General features: G+C 49.5%; 1 protein-coding gene across 1 annotated transcript in view; it reads right to left on the minus strand.

Annotated features, from left to right (window-relative positions):
- Nucleotides 1-25,859, minus strand: part of MARCHF10 (membrane associated ring-CH-type finger 10) — an 88,181-nt gene that overhangs the window by 43,576 nt on the left and 18,746 nt on the right. Inside the window, exon 3 of the mRNA XM_075559409.1 lies at nt 7,337-7,508. Within this exon, the coding sequence (XP_075415524.1) occupies nt 7,337-7,508 (172 nt within the window). The remainder of the gene's footprint in view (nt 1-7,336; nt 7,509-25,859) is intronic.

Raw genomic sequence — 25,859 nt, forward strand, 5'->3', positions numbered from 1 at the left:
CTGCAGTTTAACCAGCACCCCAGGGCCTCACATGACACGAAGGGTTGAGAAGCGAGGCTCTGAGGCAGGTTGCCAGACCTCTGCGATCAAGATCGCCCATAGGGCGTAGGCCTAAGAAACCAGTTTGGCGGTCCCCTTTGTGGCGGTTCTGGGCTGGGAACCAGGGATCTGTATTTTCATTAGGCCCTGCCTCTGTGATGCTTATCAGCAGAGAAGTTTGGGAAGTGCTTGCTACAATCAGTTCCCATTCTACAATGTTATCTGTGTAGCTTTCCAAGGGAGTGAGGTCACAGGCCTTCTTGACTTGACTACTCTGTATCATCTCCCACTATCATAAACCCCCTTCCCTTCCAGAATCATCTCTCTCAGAGCCTGGAACAGTACTTTGTAGATCGGTTATCTGTCGCTGCCCTTCTGGATTCTTCCTTAACTTCTTCTCTTTCCTCCTTACATGCTTTCCCTTCTCCTAAGGGGGCTCACACTTGGGGTTCCACCCCTCCCTTGCTCACGGATGACCTACAGATTCCTTTGGGGCAAGCAGAAGTGAGTGGGCTACCGAGCAGCTGATCTGGGGACCCCTGCTCCCTGGTATTTCCCCCTGGCCATCCTGCCTGTCTTCAAAGACACCCAGCCCCTCAGACTGGGATCCATTCTCTTCTTTTCTCAGCCTCAATATGGGAAACCCCCATTTGTCAAAGTTTTCTACCCAAATTCTATGTTCTCTTTGATTCTCCTTTTTTGCTTCATTCCCGGGGCCCCAACTCATCAAGTTTGGTCAGGTTTACATTCTCAAATAGCTCTCTTGCTACACCCTCTTCCCTCCCAGTCCGCTCTGCTTCGGTCTCGGTCCAGCCCTCCTTACTTTCCCCTGCAACTACTATGTGTCTGCTCATCCAGCCTGCAACTGGCTGCCCTTACCCTTTCTGCCCGCCCCTTCTCAAGAAGGGCCCACCCCTAACGTAGCCATTCTGTGTAAATCCCGTTGACACTGCTCCATCACTTTCAGTGTGACCTTCAAGACGTTTGGGGACCTGGTCTTTGCCTACCTGTAGGGCCGCATTACTGGACTTCCTAATTCGCACGCTAACCCCAAACCACAGCTTCTCAAACTTGAACGTGCCTACAGGCATCTGAGGGAGCGTGGAGATTCCAGCTCAGTAGGTCTGGGCTAGGACCAGCGAGTCTGCATTGCTACCAAGTTTTCAAGTGAATCACTCTAAGCTACTAGCTTGGGGGCACTTGGAGCAGCAAGGCCCTGGACTACTGGGAGTTCCCAATGTCTGTCTCCTGTCTGTCTGTCTTTGTCTCCCTTGTCTTGATCTCCCCCACTTCCGTGTCTGTGCACACTCAGCACCTCCTGCTGGGCACATCTTGCCTTCTTCCCTTGGTTCAATCCCTTAGGCCTTCAGGATTCTCACCCCCCACCTGTTCTGAGAGGTACTTAGAACTTACCTTGGCCAGGCAGACATCACTGTGCTCGGTAATGACTACACTGAATTCAGAAATAGGTGAGAATAATTTCTGAATGCTTGGCTCTGCTTTAAAGGGCAAGATTTTGGAAGCAGGTTCTAAGGACACCATCCAGATCCACTTTCCTGGCACATAAGCTGGGGGCATCTGCCCAAGCGCCAGGTGAGAGGAGCAGGCAGGAGAGAGCGAGCATACCAGTCCCTCCCCCCTCCCCATGAGCCTGACGCTGGGACAGAGAGCTCCAGTAGGCTCCAGGTGGCAGATTTCCCGTAGCACAATGGCCTTTGGATGCCTCTACTGACCTAGCGCAAAACAAAAAACCCCCCAAACCAAACAAATCTGTCTCTTAAGAAGTACAACCAGAGAGCTCTTTAGAGGCAAAGGATGGCAAGGCTTTGTCTCAGGTACTTTGGACATGTTGTCAGGAGAGGCCAACCCCTGGGGAAGGACATCATCCTTGGTAAAGTGGAGGGGCAGCGAAAAAGAGGAAGGTCCCTCAAGGAGATGGATCGGCACAGTGGCTGCAGCAATGGGCTCAGACATAAGAACTGTGTGCGGCTGGTGCGGGACCGGGCATTTCGTCTGCTGCACGCAGAACGGACTCACAGGCACCTAACAATAGCGATGGCCTGGAGAGAGAGGTGCCTCCTCTATTACTAACTGGCTGGGGGAGAGGCTAGGGAGTGGGAGATACCACTTCCCTTACCCCTGAACTTGCTGGGCCTGCTGACTCTTCAGTTCCACCTCCCTCCCCTATAAGATTCTGGAATAAGGACAGGAACTCTGCTAGGCTGGCTTCTCATGCTACGACAGAGTTCACCTTGGTCATGAACTTGGAGATTCTCCATCAGTTGCACTTGAGACCCAGTGGGATCTTGACTCACTGCCTGAATTTTCCGTGTACGTTTGGAGTTAACACCTGTCTGTCTCTGGCTCGCTGGATGCTTTCTGACTAGTCGCCTTTCCCCGCCTGGTATTTGGCTTTGGAGGGTATAGTCAAAGTCTGGGACTGCATGCATGTTAGACATTTTTCAAATACAACTGTGCTTTTAATTGAAAGAAAAGATTTTAAAGACCGGGGGATGGAGGCGAGGGTGGCGGAGGTGGGGAGAGGCAGGCAGCCTGAAGACAGAGAAAACAGTCTTCTAGGCCATCTTCCTAACTCCCTGCAGCTTCCTTCCAGGGGTTAGACATCATAATGTTGCCACTTTTTGAGTGGGTGGGCCCAGGACTCACAGGTGAGCTGTATTCTACCATTAGAGCATCACAGCAGGGTCCCCCTCCGTTTTACTGCTGAGGAAACTGAGGCCCAGGGAAGTTACTTACCCCAAGGTAGCGGTACCCAGTCAATAAAATGGGGCCCAGAGAATAAGCCAAGCATTAAAAAGATTATAGTGGCAATATTTTTGTTATAGACATAAGTATGTAGAAAACATCCATGCATATGTGTGTTTATATTACATATGAGCTTATATTACATGCGAATGGGCTTCACAAAGTTCATGGCGATATGGAATTAGAAGATAATAGAATTTTTCCACAAACTTCTGAAAACCCCTTTTATGCATAAGTATATATGTTGTACATGTTTTATACATAATAAATTGTTGCCATTTTAACTACCTTTAAGTGTCAAATTCAGTGATGTTAATTATACTCATATTGTGCAACTATCAACACTAGCTCCAAAATTTTAACCTGCCCCCTTACACAGTACTACCCGCTCCCCTTTTCCTTCAGCCACTGGTAGCTACTTGTGACCTTTGGTCTCTGCATAGCTGCCTATTCTGGTTTCTCCTGTAAGTGGGATCATACAAGATTTCCCCTTTTACCAAAAAAAAAAAAAGATTTTCCCTTTTGCACCGGACTTGCATCACTTAGCATAATGTTGTCAAGCTTCAGTCCCTGCTGGAGTCCAAGCATTTTAACTCCAAAGCACTCATCCTTAAAACCCGTACTCCAAAGCCCAAACCAAACGACCGCTGTTGCTGTCCCATCGATTCTGACGCGTAGTGATCCCGTAGGACAGAGTAAGACTGGCCCACAGAGTTTCCGAGGCTGTACCCCTGTATGGAAGCAGAACACGACATAGTTCCTCCATGATGTGGCTGATGGGTTTGAACCACCAATCTTTTGGTTAGGAGGTAAACAATTCAGCCAGTCAGCCACCAGAATTCCTAGTCTACTGGTTGCTGCTAGTGACCATTGAGCTTGCTTCAACTCATACCAGCTCATAGTTGGGAGCCCAGTTTTACAGCCACGGTGTCAATGGAGCTCACTGAGACTCTTCCTCCTTTGGGGTTACTCTACCAAGCATGGTGGCCTCCTCCTCCAGGGACTGGTCGGTGCCTCCTGCAAACAGGTCCGGAGTGCATGAGATGAAGTCTTGCCATCCTCACGAGTCTACTGGCCGGGCTTCTTCCAAGACAGATTTGTTTGTCCTTCTGGCAGTCTATGGTATAGTCAATATTCTTTGCCAATACATTCAAATACATCAATTCGTCTCTGGTCTTCCTGTCTAGCTTTCAGGTGCAGAGGAGGCAGCTGCAAATATCACAGCTGCAGGCAGAGCTACTGTGCTTGCTTTGTTAAGTGGTGTCGTCTCGTAGGGTCGACCCTGTGTACAGCCAGGTGAGACCTCACCCAATCCTGCACCGCCCTCAGGATGGGTCAGAGGGTTAAGCCCATGGCTGCAGCCACCGTGCCTTCTTCTTTGTGGCCGCCCTGCTACGTTACTTGGAAGGTGTTATCGGGCCGATGTAACGAAGGGATTTCACAAGGTCCGAGGCTGCAGTTTCACACAGAATCTCAGGTCTGACATGGAAGTTTTAGTGACTCTAGGTCAAGTCTGGGCCACCTCCAAAGCACATTAGGACACAATTTCTCTAATAGAGGCCGAATCTACTTAGTAAGTTGATGTGTCCAGCTAGCTCAGACTGCAAAATGATTTTGTTCCTGTAAAATCAGATGCTTTATCTGAGTTTTCAGAATCGCCACAACCACCCACCTGACTCTTTCTTTAAAAAGATGCTGGACTGTCTTTGAGGTGCGAGTTTACATAGTAAGTGAGCTTCGCATCCAACAAGTCCCGCACGAATGGCTCGGGGTCCCGGGCTACCCTCTCTGCGTGGTCCTGCACTCTCGCTTCACCGGGCGGGCCCCGCCTGCTCCGTTAGTCCACTGCCCTGCCCCTGCTTCCCTTCTCCTCTTTGCTTTGGGGTAAGTGGTGACTGCTTGGTCTCACCTAGTTCACTGTCTAAAGGAGTGCACTCCTCGTGGGTGGTGGTGTTTATTTTATCGGCCACGCTATTACTTAGGCGGTCTCTGGGCGTGGCTTCAGTTCCAGGTTAAAAGACTATCTCTGGGTAACGGTTTTAGGGGTTCCTCTAGTCTCTCGGTCTGGTCTTTTTACAGGTATAACTTGGTGAGTTTTACTCTACAGCGCTCGCCTAGTCGAACGGGAAACTTTGGCTATGCCCCTGGTAAGGACAATTACGAGTGGTAGCTGGGCACCATCTAGTTCTTCTGGTCTCACGCTACAAGAAAGGTGGTTGTGTGGGCCATTCACTCTGTGGGCTAAGGTTGTCCTTGAGTCTTCACTCCCCTTTGCTCCAGATGGGAAGAGGCCAATCATTCTATCTTAGATGGCCATGCCCAAACTTTTAAGACCCCCCCAGATGCTACTCACCAACCCACAATGTAGCATATCATCTTTAGGAACTAAATGATAGCAATCGACTACACTGTTTCATGAGACTATGGTCCTAAGCCTTTAACCCTCGTAAATCAATCTCGTTTTGGAACGTGGGTGTGTCTGGGAAATAGTCCTAACTCTCTTTCCTATGTCACTTGATTTTCTGAGCAAATTCAGCTGCAACTCTCACCATGTCTCCAGGGTATCAGTTTGGGACACTCCTTAAGATACTCTGGGGTGCATGAGTGCTACAAACAGTGGATGCGCTTGGCTGCTCACCAAGAATGTTGAGGGTTCAAGTCTACCCAGACTCCGGAGGAGCCTCAGAAGAAAGGCCTGGCATGCTACTTCCCAAACTCAGCTACTATAAACCCTGTGGAGTAAAATTTTACTTGAATACATACAGGTTCACCAGAAGTTGGAATCAACTCATTAGCAATGGGCTTTTTTTTTTTTTTAAAAAAAGGATGAGTCTACACGTGCAAATCAAATAGACTTCAACACCCCAATGCTTTGCTTTCAGCCAACTGCAGGATCAACCCAGAGAACTGCACAATGGCTCCAGCTTCTACAAGCAACGGACACCATTCACCAAAGCTGCTAGCCCCACGAGGCAGCCGGGCCACAGCCCAGTCCCTGGCTGCACGCATCCTGGACACGGTGTAAGGCCGGACTGTGATGCCAAAGCTGGTGTTCGTTTATAGGCTTTCATGCCAGACACATCCCTCCTTTGATGAAACAGATATTTTCCTGACAACTTGGCTCTGTTATCTAAACCTTAGTGTTTTCCAGTTGGATAATTTTTCTAATTAGATGTTTGATAGAATAGAAAATGAATGAATCTTCCTTTTTTTTGTCAGCGTTGTAAGTTCCATACGGAGTTTTCTCAGACGGAAAAACATCTGCATTAATCAGATAAACCCAAATCACCAAGCAGGTCTTCACCATTGTTCATTTGAACGATTTCTCTCCACAGGTGACAAAGTACACAATGCTAACAGCAAGAAGGCTACACATCATCCTGGGTGAGCATACGGACATTTGAATGTTCATCCCGGGTTTGCCATGGGAAACAACCTTAACCCAGTGAATGCCGAGGTGGGGTGGGCTAAAGGATTCAGGGGACGATTTGATCTGCTCTGCTTCCACCTTAGGGGGATGAATGAAAACCCTACTTCCTGCCAGAAGTAGTTGTTGTTTTTAAACCAGAAATGGTTAGCGATAATCCTTGTTGGCTGTGCTAAGATAAAGGGAAGACAAGAGCAGCGCTGGGCTTTGCATGAGAAGACATCATGTCCAAAGTCAGCTGGGCTCTGAGTTCATCAGCGCGATGAAACGTGGGCTGGTTAATCCGAGCGAGAGCTGCCGCTTTCCAAAAACGCATTCCGACTTAACTGGACGGCGGTTGCATGACAGGAGCTATTTAGGAGTAGGAAGTCATTGTGATTTGGATTTAAATGACTTGCACACTCTTGACGGTTCTTTGGCAGCTCATTGGGATCATTTCCACCCCACTGCAAAGCAGAAGGCAGACCTGTCCGCCGAGTTACCCTAATGCAGATGCCAACGCCCGGAGGACTGAAGCCATGGGATCCTATCGATGTGTCCTATCGATGTTGGCTTTGCTGGGGATGGACGCTACACTTTCTGTTGAACCGATGCCCCTCCTTGGAGTCTACTGAATCACTCCCGCCAGGAGCAATGGAGGGCTGGTCTTTGCTTCAAAGGAGACCAAAGAGTGAATTTTTTACCGAATTACCCAGTCAGGAGAGGGCAAACCCGGAACCCAGGGACTTTATGACATGCGCTCTCTCAGCTGTCATTTATGCCATTCAACTGCTTTTGCACGCTGCTGCTCATGCTCCTGCCTGAGCCATCAACCTAAGACCTGGCCCAAGGGCCTTTATCCTCCAGGAAGGGTAAAGCAGAGGAAAAGACGGCCATTCTACCACCCAGAGCAGGCGAGTGGCCAGGACGCTTGGCCAGGGGAGACAGTAACTCTATACACAGTACAGGCCTTCCTGACCTGGAAGTCTGCTCTGACACCGATGTTACCACGTGTATCCACTTCCCCAAATATGGATTCGCTGTTTCCAACCCACTAGGTTGAACCAATACCACCACCTAGCTGGCCGTCATTGCCTTTGGGATTTCAATAAACCAGCCACTCACCTGGCGAGGGTCTGTTGGGGCCAACTTTCTCCGGCTTTGTTGGAGTCATGGTACTCTTATGTTTCTGCTTGACGGATGTCTGGTCAATCGCTGGAAGCTTGGGATCACATTTACTGGAGGAAGTCTTGGGAGATAGTCTTGGTTCAGCAAGAGGATCCTCCTCATCAGGACTCTACCAAACATGAAAGGTAGGTGAGCCTCCACAACTGGGGCTGTCCCCTTCGGTCCCCCAAATCAAATGCTTGGTTCCCACTCACAGCAACCCTACAGGACAGAGTAGAGCTGGCCCTTCGGGGTTCTGAGACTGGAGAAGGCAGACTCATCTTTCTCCCGTGTGCAGCTTCCAATGGCTGGCAGTGTGGTTTAGCCCAAACTTTGGTTTCGTCCAAACTTTGTGGTTTCGACTCTGTGGTTTAGCAGTCAAACTTGTCACCCACTACACCACTACCTGGAGCGCCCACAGCTCAGAAACCCTGGAGGGCAGTTCTGCTTTATCTTCCAGGGGTGCTTCAAGCTGGCACAGACTCACTTTCAGTCGCCAGAGAGAAAAGTGAGAGAAAATGTGACCCTCACAGAACCCCTGCCATGCCGAATACATCCTTTCTCTGTTGAGATTTAGATCGACAGGGCATCTCAAGTTAGAGAAAACAGCCAAGTTCACGGGTCTTCTTTGGGGAACAGCATGAGGACATGTATTTCTGACCCTTAACGCATTTGATGACCAAATAGCTCCTATTAAAAACTGCATAAGAAAGCAGGAGAGAGAATTGGTGGTCCTTGCTGCTTGTTATTTGAACTGCTTGGGCATGAGCAGAGAAAAAAAATCCCATATGTTCATCATATTCTCTCTTCTTCCCTTCCCCAAAGCCTTCCTGTCACTGGGTCAATGCTGACTCACAGTGACCCTATAGGACAGGGCAGAACTAACTGCCCCTGTTGGTTTCCAAGACTGTAATTCTTTGCAGGAGTAGAAAGCCTTAACTTTCTCCCAAGGACCAGCTGGTAGTTTCGAACTGCTGACCACCGCATAACCACAACACCACGAGGGTTCCTCTTGCTTATCACATATTGGATATCATCTACTCCTTCCTGTCCATCCTATACTTGACAATAAAAAGGAAAAGTAGGGAGTGTGGTGGGAACTGGGTAGATCTGGCCTCAGTTCCCACACTCTGCATTACTGGGTGCACCAGAAGGCTGTGTTTAAAGTCTCCACTTATCAGAGGAAGCTCCTCAATGAGCTGGATTGACACAGTGGCAGCAAGGACAGGCTCAAGCATACGGTTTGTGCAGGTGGTGCAGGACCAGGCAGGGTTTTGTTCAGTTGTACAAAGGGTCGTTATGAGTTGGCACTAACTCGATGGCACCTAACAACAGCAAGAACAATCAGCCTTGTCAGTCGACGACGAAGTCAGAGGAAGTCTACAGGTGGATCAACGATGACCCTTGCCAGGTTAGACTGTCTCAGCACAGCCTTGAAGACCCAATAAAAAAAGGATTCAAGCATTCAACAGATCTGTACATCGCCACATTCCCACTGACCAAAGAGGTGTGGTGGTGGAGTGGTTAAGGTGCAACTGCCAATAGGAGGTCAGCAGCTGGTACCTGCCAGCTGCTCCCCGGGAGAAAGTTGAGGCAGCCTACACAAATAAAGACGTACTGCCTTGGAAATCATCTGGGACCTTTCTAGTCTGTGCTATAAGGTCGCTGTGCAGTCAGGGTTGACTCAATCAACAGTAAAGGGTTTTGTTCTTCAGTGTTTTGTTTTGGTAAATCTACCAAAGAAAAAGTGAAAACAAAGCAAGTGCCAAATGGTTATCAGAACCCAACCCAACCCAACCCAACCCAACGCCACCGAGTAGATACCTAGTGACCTGTCACCACGCTGAATCCTAGTAGGCATAGCAACTAGGACAACTTTGCAGGATTTCCATCAGCCCAAAGGGTAATTTAAGTCCGGCCTTATTACTTTAGGAGTCCTGGTGGTGTAGTGGGTTACAAGTTGGACTGTTAGCCTCAAGGTCAGCAGTTCAGGTCCACCAGCAACTCCTGGGAGAAAGATGAGGCTCTCTGCTATCTGGCCCTGAAAATCCTCCTAGCCTCAGGAATCTAGTTCTACTTGGGTCCTATGGGGTCGCCATGAATCAGAATCAATTCAGTGGGAGTGGGGCTTTGGGATTTTATTGTTTAAGGTCTGATTTGCTAGCCACCTGCTTACTCCCTGTGTAACAAAACCCCTGCAGGTTGTCTCTAAGTTTCCTTACATTGTACTCCCCCCTCCCATCCCCCCCACCCCACTACTAAAAAGAGTAAAAACCAAAAGGAGTCGCCATCTTGTCGGTTTTTGACTCATGGTGACCCCACGCGTTGCAGGGCAGGACTGCACCCCACAGGGCTTTTTTTCTGGGCTGTGACCTTTTGGAAAGCACCTCACCAGTCCTTTCCTCTGAGCTGCCTCTGGGTGGGTTCGAACCACCAACCTTTCAGTTAGGAGTTGAACAGTTGACTGAGCCTGCCAGAGATTCCTTAAATGGCTAGCCATCCTGCAAGGAAAAGTCTTCCAAGAGTGCAGTCTTTCGCCGACAGGGAATGCTAAATTAATGTCCCCTGCACGCTGCCCCACCCCACCCCCAACTGTTGCAATTTGTATTGATCTTGCTTCTCCTTTGCGTTGACAGTCGTGGCATTTTCATTTCACAGGCTGCTGACTCAGGAAAGTACTCTGAGTAGACAAACTAAGTGCTTGAAAATCCCTCTCCTTGCCAGTCCTGGCTAGAGATTTCTGTCGAAATCTACAGGTGGACAGATCGCTATCCTTCTAGATTAGCAATCAGGGTTTGTAATTCAGAGTGTGGATACGGCCTTCAGGTAATTACTGCGTGTCTGCACAGTTTCACACAACAGGCCGCCCGAAGAGGAAAGGATGGGAAAGACAGCACATGATGGATTGTCTGGTCTCTCTTTCCCTTTCCACCTCTGGGACTGAATGGACATTCTTGACACATGGTTCTGGGATGTCAAAGGTGAGACATTAGTCCCTTAAAACCTGTAAGATAGGTGCCCCGTTCCCAGACAAGGAGGATGCTGGCAGTCTTCATAGGTAAGGGCCGTGTCCCTGAGCTCCGGTCAGTGGGAGCAGGGGCCTGTTTGCACATGGGCCTGCTGGTCAGCCATTTGATTCCAGCGAGCAGAAAGCAGGCAGGGCACTCTTTGCTAAGGCTGGCAACACATGGCTATAGCACCCGGAGCGGGCGTCTGCTCGACCTGGAAGACCCATCCTCTCCACCTAGCCCATGGCTAGCATTCTTTCTTTATTTAAAAAAATCATTTTATCGGGGGCTCTTACAGCTCTTATCACAATCCATACATCAATTGTACCAAGCACATTTGTACACATGTTGCCGTCATCTTTCTAAAACATTTTCATTCTACTTGAGCCCTTGGTATCAGCTCCTCTTTTTTTCAACCCCGTGAACCCTTGATAATTTATAAATTGTTTTTATTTTCATATTTTACAACATCTGTTGTCTCCCTTCACCCACGTTTCTGTTGTTCGGCCCCTGGGGCGGGGGAGGGGTTGTGTGTTGATCATTGCGATTCCTTCCCTCTTTCTCCCCCTTTCTTCCCCCACCTTCCCCCTACCCTCATGACCCCACTATCCCCCCCCCACTCCACTATCGCGACCCCAGTTCTATCTTACCAATCCGGCTAGACCAGAATATGCACACTGCTACAGATAAGAGCACTCCACACACAGAATCCAGGACAGATACACCCCTCAGGACCAATAATGAGAGTAGCGATACCGCAAGGGGATGGCTAGAATTCTTTGCTAACTCCCAGACAGTGCTGAGTTGGGAGAGGTTAGCAAGGAGACTTTTGATTGGGTGCAATGGAAAGGCCCCTTCCTTTGTGGCGTAGTGGGTTGTGTGTTGGGCTGCTAACCTCACGGTCAGCAGCTAGAAACCACCAGCCACTCGGTGGGAGAAAGATGAGATTTTTCTCCTCCCCATAAAGATTTGGTCTCAGAAACCCACCAGGGGCAGTTGGACCCTATGCTATGAAGCCACTAGGAGCTGGAACCCAGTTTGGTTGGGGTTTTAGTGGGGCAGGGGAGGGGCCCGGGTGGCACAGTGGGGTCCACGGCAACTACTCGTCTCAAGGGCAGCAGCTTGAACTCACCAGCCTCTCCGAAGCCAATAGTGATCTGCTCCCAACAAGATCTTACAGTCTTGGACAGTCAAGCGGGTAGTTCTACCTTGTCCTATCAGGTTGCCATGAATTAGGATCAGCTTGATGGCAGTCGACGGCTAATTGAAAGGTTCATGCTTCAGACTACCAGCTCTCTGTGGGCGAAAGCTACGACACTCCGCTTCTGTACGGACTGCAACTTTCCCTCGTAAGGGACAGTCCTCTTCTCTGTAGGGTCCCTGGCAGCTGGAACTGACCCCCAGCAGTGGGCTTTGGCTTGGGTAATGTCCGGGGCTGCAAACCTACATTTCAAATACGTTTTGTTCTGTCTCCTGGTAGAGCCGTCAACCTTATTTTCAGATAGCAATCATTCTCAAAGCGTCTAGAAATGACAGCTTGAAGTGGGTGTCTCTTCAGTCGGGACCGCTAGTCACAATGACAAGCACTATTCTGCTTAGGCATGTGCTACTGACGGGTGGGGTATTCTTAAACAAATCACGCCAACATTTCATGCCGATGCTCATGTTTCTCATCTTCTCAAACATCCATCCTCCGTTCATGAAACACAAGCACACTGTTCTCTCCCACAGGGTAGAAGAAGTTGTCGTCACTCAATTTGGCACGAAAATGTAGTAGTTAAGCCTCCCTGGAAGGGACTCATAATTCTTCCGTGCAATAATTAGGTGACATCGGGTTAGCGGTTTCTGTGTATTACCTTTTCTCATCGATGCACCATGGGATCTGCCTGTTGGTGTTGTGGGGCGAGTACCAGACACACGGTGACATGTTGGTGGTGTGGGGCGAGTACCAGACACACGGTGACATGTTGGTGTCATGTTTCACCTTTAATCCAATAGCAGCCCTTTAACCAAATGAAATCAGAACCCAAAGTTCCCATGAAAAATTCCAAAGCGACAGGAGTGTCGGGATGGGTCAGCTTCTACTTTTGACTCAGTTTCTTATCAAGGCGATAGTCCGGCCATCTTACAAATAACTGTCTGAAGTGGATCTAATCTAAAGAAACCATCGTGCAGGGTTTTCTTAGACAGCACAGCTTTCATGGCACACACCTAACACGCCCCTTCGAGATTCTCACGCTGTAACAATGAGATTATTTTTATTTAAAGTGGGGTTTTCAGCTGTGCTTTGTTCCACTTGTAATTCTGAGCCGCAAAGATCATTTGCATTCCCTCTCCCATATGCTCCTAAGTTGAAATGTCACCCGGAGGTGGAGGCAACAGCACTGAGCTATTCCTTGGTGGGGGGGGGGGATGGAAGAAAACCAACTCTATCTTTCAGAATCACAGCGTCTGACATTAAGAAGAAAACCTTCTCACGAGACAGGAGGAGACTTTCAGTTCTCTCTTGGGAATTTGCCGAGAGAGTCCTTCCTAGTAATGCTGGGTTCACGAAAAGAAGTTGTCACAGAAAGGAAGACTTTTGGAAATCTTATTTTTGGATTGAACATTTTCCCAAAGGCAAACCCCCGCCCAACTTGCTCTCTCAGTATCCTACATAAGAAGAGTTGCTATCATTGCCCACGGCGAGTCTCGCTCAGAAGCGTAGAGGAAGACTCGCCCTGGCAAAAGAAGACACTTACATCGTGAGCACGTCAATGCCATGGGCACCGTAGTACGGCCTTGGTGGCCTTCCTGATTCAAGCTAGACCTCCTTGAGGGCGGAGACACCGGGGTTGGAAAGTGGAATGTGTGTCCACAGGCAAGCGAGAAAACTAGATTTTTAAAGCAGGATCTCGCAAAGTTGAGTTTGAAATGGCAAGGAGATAATGAACACACATGTTCAGGAGAGAATCCCCTCTCTAACATCGAGTCCATGCTGACTCACAGCGACCCTCTAGGACACAGCAGAACTGCCCCTCTGGGTTTCCAAGACTAACTCTTTATGGGAGTAGAAAGTCCCGTCTTTCTCCCTCGGGCAGAGGGGCTGATGGTTTTGAACTGTTAATCTTATGGTTAGTGGTCCAGCGAGTGACCACTATGCTACCAGGCCTCTGGAAGAGAAAGGAGCCTGAAGTAGTCAGAGTCTGGAGGACTTGAAATTATTGACCACTTCTAGGCTGGGAGCTAATTCTACAACCTGAGGAACTGGTTCTCAACTGGCATACCACGCCAGTTCCCACCCCACTAAGGTGTGTTACTGAATTTTGACGGATGTGTACCAAACCAAGGTTTGCTCTCTGCCACGTGAGAGAAGATGAAGCCGGGCAGATATTAGGTAGAAGGCACGACTTCTGTAAGAGAGAGAGAGTAGTAGCAAGCAGGTGCCAGTGAGAGTGCCCGTGTATGACAGCGGGTATGAAGTTGGCTTGGGGAGATTATGAAGGAGCATGATCAAGGCAGGGAACCTCGGCACTCAAACAGGGGAAGGGCGACCAAGGGAGAGTGTGGTACAAGTGGGTACAAGTCAGAGGGCTGTTCTCAAAGCTCACAGTCAAGCTGAGTCTCAAACACAGGCGTTTCCTGAAGGAATGGAGGGCAGCTTGTATCAACAGCATTTGGAATAGGATAGATACCCGTATGCATTCAAGCACTATACAGGACGTTCCCTGCAGAGTATTGTCATAGTCCGCCGAAGCCTAACCATCCTCCTGCCTAGAAAAAGTCTTATAATATCCTGGTGGCAGAGTGGGGTACACATTGGGCAAGGTCAGCAGTTTGAATCCCCAGCCACTCTGAGGGAGAAAGAGGCGGCTTTCTTTTCCCATGAAGGGCTACCGTCCTATTGGGTCGCTATGAGTCAGTATCGACGTGGTTTGTAGCAACTTGAGACTGGCTGCAAGTTTGTTTTTCAGGCACGAGTTTGCTATATTCTATTTTGATCTCTCTCCTCTCTCTGAATGCACGCTTTCTCTTTAGCTGAGAAGAACATCTGAGAAACATGGAAGGCTTGGCCATCAAGCAGAGCTCCTCTGAGAAAATGCCTGCTACTCAGAAATACTAGGCCAGAGACATAGCATCACCTGAGGGGGAGGAATGTATGTGTATGTATAGTCGCTCTGTCTCAACCCCATGCGAGGAACTACATGCTAGGTTCAAAGAAAGACACAGTAGATCACTGCCATGCCGTGCCAGCAAAATGAAATAAACAACATTACATTAAGTGACAGATTGGGTGGCACCGATTCTAAGGACCACAGAAACTCACAAGGTGATAAGGCAAAAAAAAATGTCAAGGGCAGCTTTAGGGAGGAGGTGGTAGGAGATGAGATTTGATGAAGGCTTCCTGCTTGGGGGAAAAAAAAAATCTCTCCACTTCAAAAACACCAGAGCTTTAAAAGTTCACGGCCACCAATCTCCATGCCGCTCAGTCTCTTTGGTCAATGCCCCCTGCCGCTTCAAATGGCCTCTCTCTTCCCTGGGCTTCAGTCTCTCCTTTCCCTCTTCTGGCCCAGACCATACGGGTCCTCAGCCGGAACCTCTCAGCATGCCGGCTCCCTGGAGCACCGCCATCCCACCTTCCGTCCATATCCTTTGCGACCTCTCCCCCCTTTGTCCTCAGAAGCCATCCGTCATCCCTTTCCTGCCTGCATCTTGACCTTTGCCCTAGAGCCTTCCCACAGCATTTCATCATGAGCACCCAGAACAGCCCTCCCACAAGCCCACACCCCCTGCCACTCACGTCTTCATAGACAAAGTTCCCCAAAGAAGGACTTGCGCGACCGACTCCGCTTCCCCACCTCCTACTCCCGCCTCGGCCCACTCCCATCTGGCGTTCACGCTTGTCATGCCGCAGAAATGGCTCTCCATCAAAGGACGTCCAGGTCTGCAGCACAGTGCGTCCCTTCTCTGCGCCCGACTTCTCCGCACCATCGGCCTTTTCCCACACTCCCTCCTCCTGGAAACAGCTGCCTCCCTGAGCTGCTTTCGGTCAGCCCAGCCTCTTTGCCCCGATTCCTCCCCTTCCCACTCTGCCCTGCGGGCCACCCTCTGCTCCCCCGGCTCCAAGCCTGCGATTCCTCCAGGCTGCATTCTCTTCCCACTCTGTACCAGGGGATTGTTAAAGTATCTGTGTCTTGGGCCCCGGACCTCCCTCTTCGGCAGCCTGGCGAACTCTCTGGGCGCCTACCTGAGAAGATTTGTCAAATGTCTCAAGCAACATACGTATGCGCTCAAGGAAGGCCACTTTTATGGAAAGACAGCCATCAAGATATTTTTAGAACGTACGTTGTGATTCAGCCATCTATGTGCTTCTTTATTAACAAGCTAAATAACAAGTGATGGTGTAAAGGGTATTTTGAGGCATCTGCAACAAGTTTAAGGAGATGTGAAAATACCTGTGATTTCGATTGGTGACAAAAATCACAGGTACTGCTAATACGACTATCGCATGTTGTCTACATTCATAGATCAAAGATAGGCGTAGACTCCAGCTAGAGGTTATTGGAAATAAAGATGTTCATTCACGTGGCTTCCCACCCCCACCCCACCCCCAATCCAAGGTCATTGTCCTGACCAAGAAGTCCTGCTCCATACATTCTCCTGAGATAGCCTCATTGCCTCCCAAGGCTTTCCCTGCCTGTGTTTCCAACAAAGCCTGGGAGGCCATGGTCTGGGGGTGGCATCAGAAACAAGAAAGACACTTGTAGTTTCCTGACCTTGGGACAAGTGGGTGGGAGAGATATACACGGCCACTCTGGAGAAGGTGTTCAGGGCCCAGTGGGGGGGAGGGGGCATGTGGGAGAAGCATCTGCAAAGCAGCAGGCCTCGCTACAGCAAGGAGGGCAAGGGGAGCTCTGGTACCCACTCTGGGTGCTGCCAGGAGACAGGAGGGTACACCCTCTCCAAGTGTGCTCATCTCTGCCCCGACTGCCTATCTCTTCCACTGCTTTGCTCTGCACATCCTGCCCAGCAGCCAGTGTAACATCGCCATCCCCAGGGAGGTATCCTCAGCTCACCTGCTGCCCTTTGATTACACTCAGCAGAGGCCGCCGTTTCAAACTGCAGCGGGTCCCTAACTCGGTCAACCGCCCGCCCGAGGGCAGGCACACGGCTGCTTCATGACTACATCCCCTCAGCTCCAGCACAGTGTCTGCAACACAAGTGAGTCATAAGTTCTAAACAAACGAGACTATAGAAAACAAAGGAATGGGAGCTTGGGGATAAGAGGCTGCATACTGCAAGATGTGTTGGCTGAAGATGTGCACCTGGGAGAGGGGAACGTTCTCACCAGTCTCATATCTGGGCTTTAACGCGTCTCTTTCACAAGGTCATCGGTTTTAAAAATGCATTAGAACGACTGGCGTTTGAAGTTGGGAATTTTAATAAAAGGAGATCGACTGGAGCCCACAGCACTCCATGCGACGAGGGAGAAAAGGCCGCTTTCTTCCAGTCTTCTCTCCCGCACTCGCTGAGTCTCTGAGTCCGATTAACACAGGGATCTCTTTAGGTCAGGGGCCACCAATCCTCGGCACTAACAGTTTCACCGAGCCGGGAGAGCGATTGTGGGGGGAGGGGGTGTCACCTGGCCACGTGGCAGGACCACCCCCGTGGAAGGACTGACTTGAGGGTGTCTTGCTTATCTGGTGAAAAAGGCAGGAGAGCATTTTGGAAGCAGCTGCAATTTAAACCGACAGTTGCCCATTTAACTGCCATGCCCCATTTAAAATGACCTAGTGGAACACAGACGAAGAACAAAAATGAAGGCAATCCGAGGCCCTGGTGGCTTTTGGCCGAGATCCAGTGATGGTTCCTTTGCTCCCAGAAGGCTGGTGGAGACCTCCAGCTCACGCCTGCCCCCAGAGGGGGCTGCCCACTGGGGTGCTCCATTTGATCTATGACTCAATCATCAGGTAGGCATTCAAGGCAAGCTGGTTGTCTAGGCAGGACGTCCCACCACAGCAAGACAAAGTCCAAGGGAGTCCTGCCCGGGTCGACGGCTGGCCATTCTGAGCGTCCATCGTTCCACTGAGCACTGCAGCCCAGCTGTCCCTGTGTCTGTGTTCTTGACATCGCCACTACCTCTGGCAGAAGGAACTCATGCGGAGCGTTAAGGAGGCCATCTGCCTTTCCACAGAGAACAAAGTTCTCTTCCACTGGCCGCTCTACTTACCAGTTCAGGGCTTTCTAGATGATTGACCACAATCCACCAATCCATCCTCAAGCCCAAAAGGGGCAATGCGATTGACAATTGAGCCAAACTGCTCTCTCCCCTTGATAATGCCAAACCACACCAAGGAACAAAAACCACTCTAAGAAGCACCATTTCCTTTGGTTTGTCCCTGCTCCAGGTGAGAATCCCTGCAGACCTGTGACTAAACAGGAGCACGCTTGCATGGTCAGCCTTCAAAGCTTCACTGAGCTGCGCTGGTGTGCTAGATCCGCCACACAGTACGGACCCAACAATAAACAGTGACTGCTCTTGAGAAGCTCCCAGCCTCACAGGGGAGGCAGACAGGAAAGTCCACCCTGCGATGCACTTGAACTTGTCATGGGAATACAAAGGAGGGACAAAAGCAAAGTCACCTGACATTCCCCACCCCTCCAGAAGAATCAGAAAGTCTTCCCAATAAAGTATTTCAGAGTTTAGGATGCACTGCGGCGGTCAGATGAGGCTGAAGAGGTATGTGGGTCAAGGACTAAAAAAGGGTCTTGGTACCGTAGGTGTTCAGCTTGACCCCAAAGGCATTGGGAAGCCAAGAATTTTCATGAGACAAGCGACACGATCCAATTTGCCTCAACAGGTGAGGCGAAGGCAAAAATAAGTAAACAACTCCTACCATAATCAAAACCAAATATATATTAAAAAAAACGCCAAATTAAGTGTCTGATATGTGAATATTATATCAAAACTACAAAAAAAAAAACAGAAGAAGAAAGAAACTAAGTGATCTATGGTTACCATGGGTGAAGGAGGAAGAGTTTTTGCTTAGGGGACGTTGAGTTTATGTTAATGGGGGTGGAATAATTTGGAAACAAACATCAATAATGGTTGTGCAACACAAAGAGTATACTAGATGGCATGGAATTATACATGTAAAAGTTGTTGAATTGGAGCATGTTTTGCTGTGTATATCTTGGCCATAATTTTAAAAATAATTACATGAATAACCATGAACACAAAGAAGAAATTGTTCTAAAATTGTGTTAATGATTGTACAACTCTTCTTGATATAATTAACTACTGAATTGTACGATCTGTGGATGAAGTGCCAATAAAACTTTACAAAAAGCCAAAAAAACCCTCCAAATTCACTGCCATCAAGTCGATACCCACGCATAGCGACACTATAGGACAGGGCAGACCTGCCCCTGTGAGTGTCCAAGTCTGTAAGTCTTTACAGGAGTAGAAAGCCCCATCTTTCTCCCAAGGAGCAGATGGTGGTTTTGAACTGTTGACCTCAAGGATGGAAGCCCGACATGTAACCACGATGCCACCAGGGCTCCTACACACACACACACACACACACACATCTACATATATGTATGTAGATAAATTAGAGCCAGGGCCCTGAGAAGGGAGGTGACGGTGAAGAGACTCATGAGAGAGGTTTCTAAGGCTGGGCTTTGGTGCCTGATGGAGGTGAGGAGTCTGACTTAGGCCGAAATAAGAAATCCAGGTGAAGGAGCCAGGGTGAGGTGGGGGATGATGAGGCATTGGGCATCTTGAGTCAGAGGGGCGAGAGGGACACACGGAGTGAGCAGATGAACAGCTCAATCGGCATACCAACTGGAGTGCCAGTCCCACAGAGCCACACTGCTCAAGCTGTGGGCTGCACATTCTCCGCCCCATGGATGTCCGCTTCTCAGGTGCACCTCCAGGGCCTGTAATCCGAGCTCCAGGCAAGAGGGCAGCGGTGACAAAGACCACGCCAGGTGTTACGGATGACTCACCGCCTCCCAGGGCGGGACCTCTGGCAGTCAGAACCAGTGTGTGCCTGCGTGCCCACAGGGGATCTGACAAAGGACACGCAGAAGTTAGACAAAAAGGAAGGAGGGGGAAAATGTGACTCACAGATGCTTCTGCCGTGTGTCTGAAGTCTCTGCTGCCTTCTCCACACCATGAAGGTGTCGGGGTTAACCCTGGCGATTCCTGGGAGAACAATGCCTGGAGAGCCATTTGGAAGAGGAGCCCCTGGCTTCACAGGCAGGATAGGCTGCATAAACAGGTCATAGAAGGAGTCATGCAAATATACACAGGCCGAGAAAAACACCCATGCAAATGGAGCCCGCCTTGGCAGACAGCTGCAGCAGTGGGGAGTTGACCTTTGAAAGGACCTGCTGTATGCAAAACCCTGTATTGTGGATTCTGCCCGGCTCAGGGCCCTTGATGGCCAATGGTCTCCTTGTGTCAGATGGTTTGGTCCTGGCTCTGATCTAGAGCAGGCTCTGTCTGACAGAGCTTTCTGTGGGGACAGAAAGCTGTTCCACATTTGTGTGGCCCCCAAAGGGTGGCACTCACCTCCTGGGGCCACTGAGCCCGTGAAAGGAGCCTAGAGCGACTGAGGAGGGGGACGTAAAAGACAGCTCTTTTCGTGCACTGTTGGTGAAAGCGGTCGCAGCAGAACAGGTTCTGATTCAGCAATGTCTGAACGTCATGGTCACTGTCATTGTTTGCGTTTCCCTGTTTGTGTCGGTATCCTCATCTTTCCTGTTCGGGTGGCTCCTTCCACTCCCGTGATTGAACCTCACTTCTCCTCGTTCGAGGAACCAACCGATGTGTGTGTCCGTTTGGGCTCATCTGGTTAATCTTTAAGAGAGCGCTGTTGCCAGGTTGAAATGCTTCCAGGGGGTAGTGCCTAGAGCCCTGTTGCCCTGGTGGCTTAGTGGTAGCGTGTTGGGTTGCAACACACAAGGTCAGTAGTTCGAAAGCACCAGCCACTCTGAGGGAGCAAGGCGGGGCTTTCTACTCCCACAAACAGCTATGGTCTCGGAAACAAAGAGGCAGTTTTACCCTGTCCTGTCAGGTCACTATGACTAGATGGCAGTGAGTCTGGTATGTGTCTGAGAGTTTCTGATCAAGGTTTAAAGAAGGTGCTGTAACAATGTTTGGGGGCTCCTTGGGGAATCTTGGAGATTCTGCTAGTCTTGATGGGCCCAGTAAGTCTGGATTCTTGGAGAATTTGAAGTTCTAGGGAAGGACATTAAATATTTTAATTAATTTTAACGGAAGTAGCCTCATGCAGCTAGTGGTCAGCATATTGGGTGGACTACACGGCGCTAGATCTTTGTTGTTCTCGTGGTTGGAAGGACATGCTGAACTTTTCAGTCACAGCAATTTATTTGGAGAACTGCTTCCTCCTCCGCGCCCCGCCCCCATCTTAAGCTCCCACAGTCTGTGATGGTGGTTGTGGTCACAACAAGGCAAACGTTTGCGTCGGGTAGCAACTGTTTTCTGTATGCTTCCCTTGCTAGCTGGGGGACACAGGTGACTTCTCGCGGCACTGAGCCAGGTCTGGGCACAGTCCGCGGCTTCTTGCTATCGAGCAAACTGTTTACATCTCCTTCCAATGTCATGTTGGTCTTTGTGAGCACCAATCTAAAGAGTTAGTTGTTTGGTCCCTGCGGATAAAAGGACTATAGTCCTTTGCCCATTAGTCAAGCCCATCTCCACCTTCCTGTGCCATGAAGTCAGCAGTGACATCGTCTATTTACCAGTGTCCCGAACAACAAGGGCACAGGATAATGGAAGCCGAGACGTGTCTCTGGATAGTACAGTGGCGCTTACATCCCGAGTTTTACGGCGAGAGTCCCAAAGCTATTTGCGTCTCCACAAAGATTCAGCCTCATGGTGTTCTTTCTGGTCACTGACAATGAGCAAAGCTCTGTCCTCGGGCAGAGAGTGTTTGGACGGTGACTGCTACCGGGGCACTGGCCAGCCCAGGGACAGGCAGCTTCACCTCCAGGGACCTGCCTGGGCCTGCCCTGGATAGAAATTGGGGTGTGAAGGCTGCCTCGTCATGAGTCATATCCCGACGGCCTTGGTTGGAGGGCCCTGAGTCAGTCTTGTAAACGTTTCCTGGTGTGCAATCGTGTGCGCATTCCGATCGTGGCCCCTTTTCCCACTTCTGCTGTCCCGCCTTCCACTGTCATGGAATGATTGGCACCAGGCATCCGGTGCGACTCTTTCCTTTGTTCAGCTCCTCCTTCGTTGGCCCAGTTTTCCAGGAAATCCTGGGATCGACCTCTTGCTGATGGTCTCCCGCATCTGGATGAAGTGATCTCTGTCTTCATCCCATTGAGACTTAATAAATGTGTCTATAAATGATATTTGACCTCCCCCCCCCTAGATTAGAACAATAAACATTCAGTGTTCCCCGCAAGTTCTGGGATCATTTTTAGGGGGAACTTCAGGGCTTTTGCCCCTTTTTGCGAAGGGTTACCAAAACAAAACAAGCCACCGCCACTGGGTCGATTCCGACTCACAGTGGCCCGACATAGCATTTTGGAGGCTGTAAAGCTTTACAGGAACAGAGGGCTTCCTCTTTCTCTGTGCAGCTACTGGTGGATTTGAACCACTGACCTTGTAGGTAGCAGCTCAACACTTACCCACCACCACCACTAGGGTTCCTTGTGAAGGTTGACGACCTAGGCTCCCACACTTCTTTGGCCTACTGCCTCCTTTTCAGAGAAAAAAATAAATAAATTACTCAGTGCCTTCTGGCAGTTTTTAATTGTACAAAAGTTTTATTGTACACTAGAGCCCATAATTCCGGATAAAGTGTGAGGATCTGCTTCAGCAGCTCCCTGAACGGTTCTAGTGGCTGCCGGGGGCGGAATCGCCCACTTTGGGAAGCCCGGGTTTAAGAGGATGAGCCATCCTGGGAGTCTATCAGAGCAGGCTCTTCCAGGCCAGCAGCTGCTCCGGGTGCCTGAAACGGGACACCGGGTTCTCCCAGGTGGAAAGACTGCTTTGTACGCTGGTCTTTTAAACGATCCAGTTTCTAGTTGGTTTCTAGTTGGAGCTTCTGTTTATTCTGTCTCTATGTTGCATGTTAAATTCTGATTTGATAACACCGTTCCCTCAGTTGTATATGACTGAAAATGAAGTTGCTCGATTGGGTTGGCTTTAGAAATGTGGCCTGAGACTGAGTTGAGGGGAAAGCAGGCATTCTAGAAACCCGTTCCAGTACTACCTATTGGAGCATCATGTCCAAGTAGAGTTGGACATCAAGACCATTTATAATGAACTCTGATGTTAGTAAATCGCTTAAGAGCCTTGTTCTCACAGGGATTCACTAAGTTTCTCCTGGATGGGTAACGGAAGTGTAAGAAGTTAAGTGGTTTGCCTGAATTCACACTGCTAATGAGGGCTAGTACTTGGCCTTGAGGAAGGACTCCGTGCTATAGGTCAAGCCACTAACGTCAGTGCATTTAAGACGCACCACTTCAAGGGAAGCTAGAGGGTTATTGCTCTATCTTGGGTTCAGATTACATAGGAGCTCTACCTAACTGTTAGATCGGTCCATTGCTCCACGGTACACGTGTTTGGGGATCTGCCCACCTGGAGGCAGGTGTCTGGAACTGCTACTTTGACCCTAGACCTTGGTATTTGATGGTAAATGCCTTGCTTGTTCTCGACCCATGGGAATGACAACTTGGGGTTCAGGAATAAACAAATGATGACAATCACAAGTGTCCAAATTGCACCTTGGCGTGCCTCACGTCAGGGCCCTGGTGGCACAATGGTTAAGCAGTGGCAGCTCATCCAAAGGTTGGCCTTAGAACCCACCCAGGGGCCCAGAAGGGAAAGACCTGACTCTGTTGCCACGAAAGTTGCAGCCCCAGAAGCGCCGCAGGGCAGTTCTACGCAGTCACAAGGGGTTAACCTTGAATCACAAACCGTCTGAGCAGCACCTAACAACAACCAGGTGCCTCCTCGAGAGGCAGGACAGCGGGAAAGCCCCCAGGGACTAAGCAATTCGCTTTCATACTGCCCACTCAATCAGAGAATGAACTGCCCTCACAATTCAGAGGCAAGCGCATTAATCAAGAGTGTTCAGCCACAGAAGAACATTGGTCAGGGAATTCTCACCTAGAGAGGAGGGTTTGGGGTGGGCTTACACCGGCGTCCGAGTTTATCTTTCTTCTGCCCCTTCTAGATGGACAGAGGAGCTTTTCTTGTGCTTTGGGTGAAACTGTACAAAACAAGGTAGTTTTCCAATCTCAAATCCATCCACAAAGTATTCTGAGACATTGGCTCACAACCCCGTCGCGTTCATCCAGTTCCCCTGTCGCGCCTCTGCCTTTTCATCTTTGGTTTGGGGCAATGTTGCCCCTTTGGTCTTGTATTAATTGATTGCTCTAAGGAGTACATTCTTCTGAGGTGTTAGGGTTTATCATACAGTCCCGTCTCATTGGACTGAAAGGTGACCTTTAGGAATAGCTGCAGTGTCAGGTTAGACCGTTGTCTTAGGGTAATAGTTGGGGGAGGGGGTGTCCTTCAGTCTCTTTCACACCAGTAAGCCTGGTCTATCTGTGTGTTGTTTTTGTTTTGAATTTGAATCTTGTCTATATATTTTTTGACCCATTCTAACCAGGACCTTCTAGGAGAGTCTTGGTTCCAAAGGTTGGTTAGAGTGAATCTTCATTCCCCTTTGCTCCAGGTGGAAAGTGATCAATAGCTGCTTCTGAGCACGCTCCTCTCAAGCTTTTAAGATGCCGGGAGCTACTCACCAGGGGAGGATGCAGAACGTTAGCTTAAGAACTATGTTCCGCCGACAGACCTAGGTGTCCCTGGAGACTACGGTCCTAAACTTCAGGTCCAGTTGTTCAGTACTGATATCTAAGTGGGTTTCATAACGGTGCCCTCTATATGTTCTATTATAGGCGTATGCAGGCAGCATTTATACACATGTCTGTAGAAATGCGTCTATAATCATATTTACCTAAGTGTATAGTGTACTGCCATATGACCTCCCTCACTTACAGAGCACCCACATTTATCTACTTATCTACTTGTATATGTTATGGCAGTGTTTCCCAGAGTGGGCGACACCACCCCTGTTATTCTGAAAAGGGGGCAGTAGGCCAAAGAAGCTATGTGGTACTGTATTTACTGTACAAAACCCAAACTCACTGCCATCAAGTCAATTCAGTCTCATGTGACCCTCTGGGGAAGGGTGGAAACTGCCCCTGTGGGTTTCTGAGGTTGCAAATCTTTGTGGGAGCAGAAATCCTCATCTTTTACCCTTCAGTGACTGGTGGGTTTGAACTAGTGACCTTGTGGTTAATGGTCCAACAGATAACCCACTAAGCCCCGAGACCTCTGGAGGGCTCCTTTATTCCTGCTGCCCTTTCGGTGGCTTCCTTCATCGTGGTCGCATTGCACCAACATCCTCATGTTGTGTAGCATCTTTTCTCACTCGTTGCATCGCACAATGTAGGTCATGACCCCCCTCTGGTCCCTGGTAACCACTGAAGGGGGTTTCTTCCGGTAAACTGTCCCTGACTCTCTATCCTCATGGTCTTTTGGTTACTGACTTTTTTTACTCAGTACAAGAAGAGCCTCAAAAAAAAAAAAGAAAGAAGCGCCTCAATGAGATGGATGGAACGTGATGCACTGACACCGTGGCTGCCACAAGGGCTTCCACGTCACCGCTGTCGTGAGGAGGGTGCAGGACAGGGCAGTGCTTTTGTTCCGTGATGCAAACGGTTGCTATGAGTCGGCTCGACGGGCCCTAACAACAACAACGTCCTAGAGAATCATCCACGTTGCATGACGTCTCACAGGCTCGTCACGATTCTTCATCGCTGTGTACTATTCCACTGGGCATATGTGCCATCATTTGTTTATCTGTTCATCCACGGGTGGGTATTTAGGTAACTTCCATCTTTTCCTCATGGGGAATCAATCAGGCTGCAATGAACATGGCCGGGCACGTGTCTACTTGGGCTGAGGGTCTTCGACTCAAGGGAAGAATGTCACATCCGATACATTGAGCTCTGGAGATGGGATCTCTATCAGTCAGGCCTGGGTCCTCCTTTAGGAGGTTTGGCTATTCTTATTCCCAGTCTCCTCTGGGAGACTGGCTCCAGGACCTTGCTGGCATGGAGCCTCATGTGGAAAGAGGCTTGATTAGGTCGGCAGAAGCAGGGTTTGAGATACAGCAGGGCACGCTCAGTCTCTTGGCAATTTAAGACTACCGGGTTCCAATAGCATCTGGGAGGGGAGCTTCCACACCAACCCGTGACCCTGTGAGTTGAAGGTTTCCTGGGTCTGGTGTGAGTCTTTAGGAGAGCTGGTGGGAGGGCATTACAAGCCCTGCCCGTAAGACAGGGGTGTAGAGCAGGCATTCAGTGACATTCCTCTGACCCTGCCCTTCCTGTGCTTTTGTTTCCAGAGGCAAATCCTCCAGGATTCCCCCAGAATAACT

Source organism: Tenrec ecaudatus, chromosome 10 (genome assembly GCF_050624435.1).
Source record: "Tenrec ecaudatus isolate mTenEca1 chromosome 10, mTenEca1.hap1, whole genome shotgun sequence".
Taxonomy (NCBI): domain Eukaryota; kingdom Metazoa; phylum Chordata; class Mammalia; order Afrosoricida; family Tenrecidae; genus Tenrec; species Tenrec ecaudatus.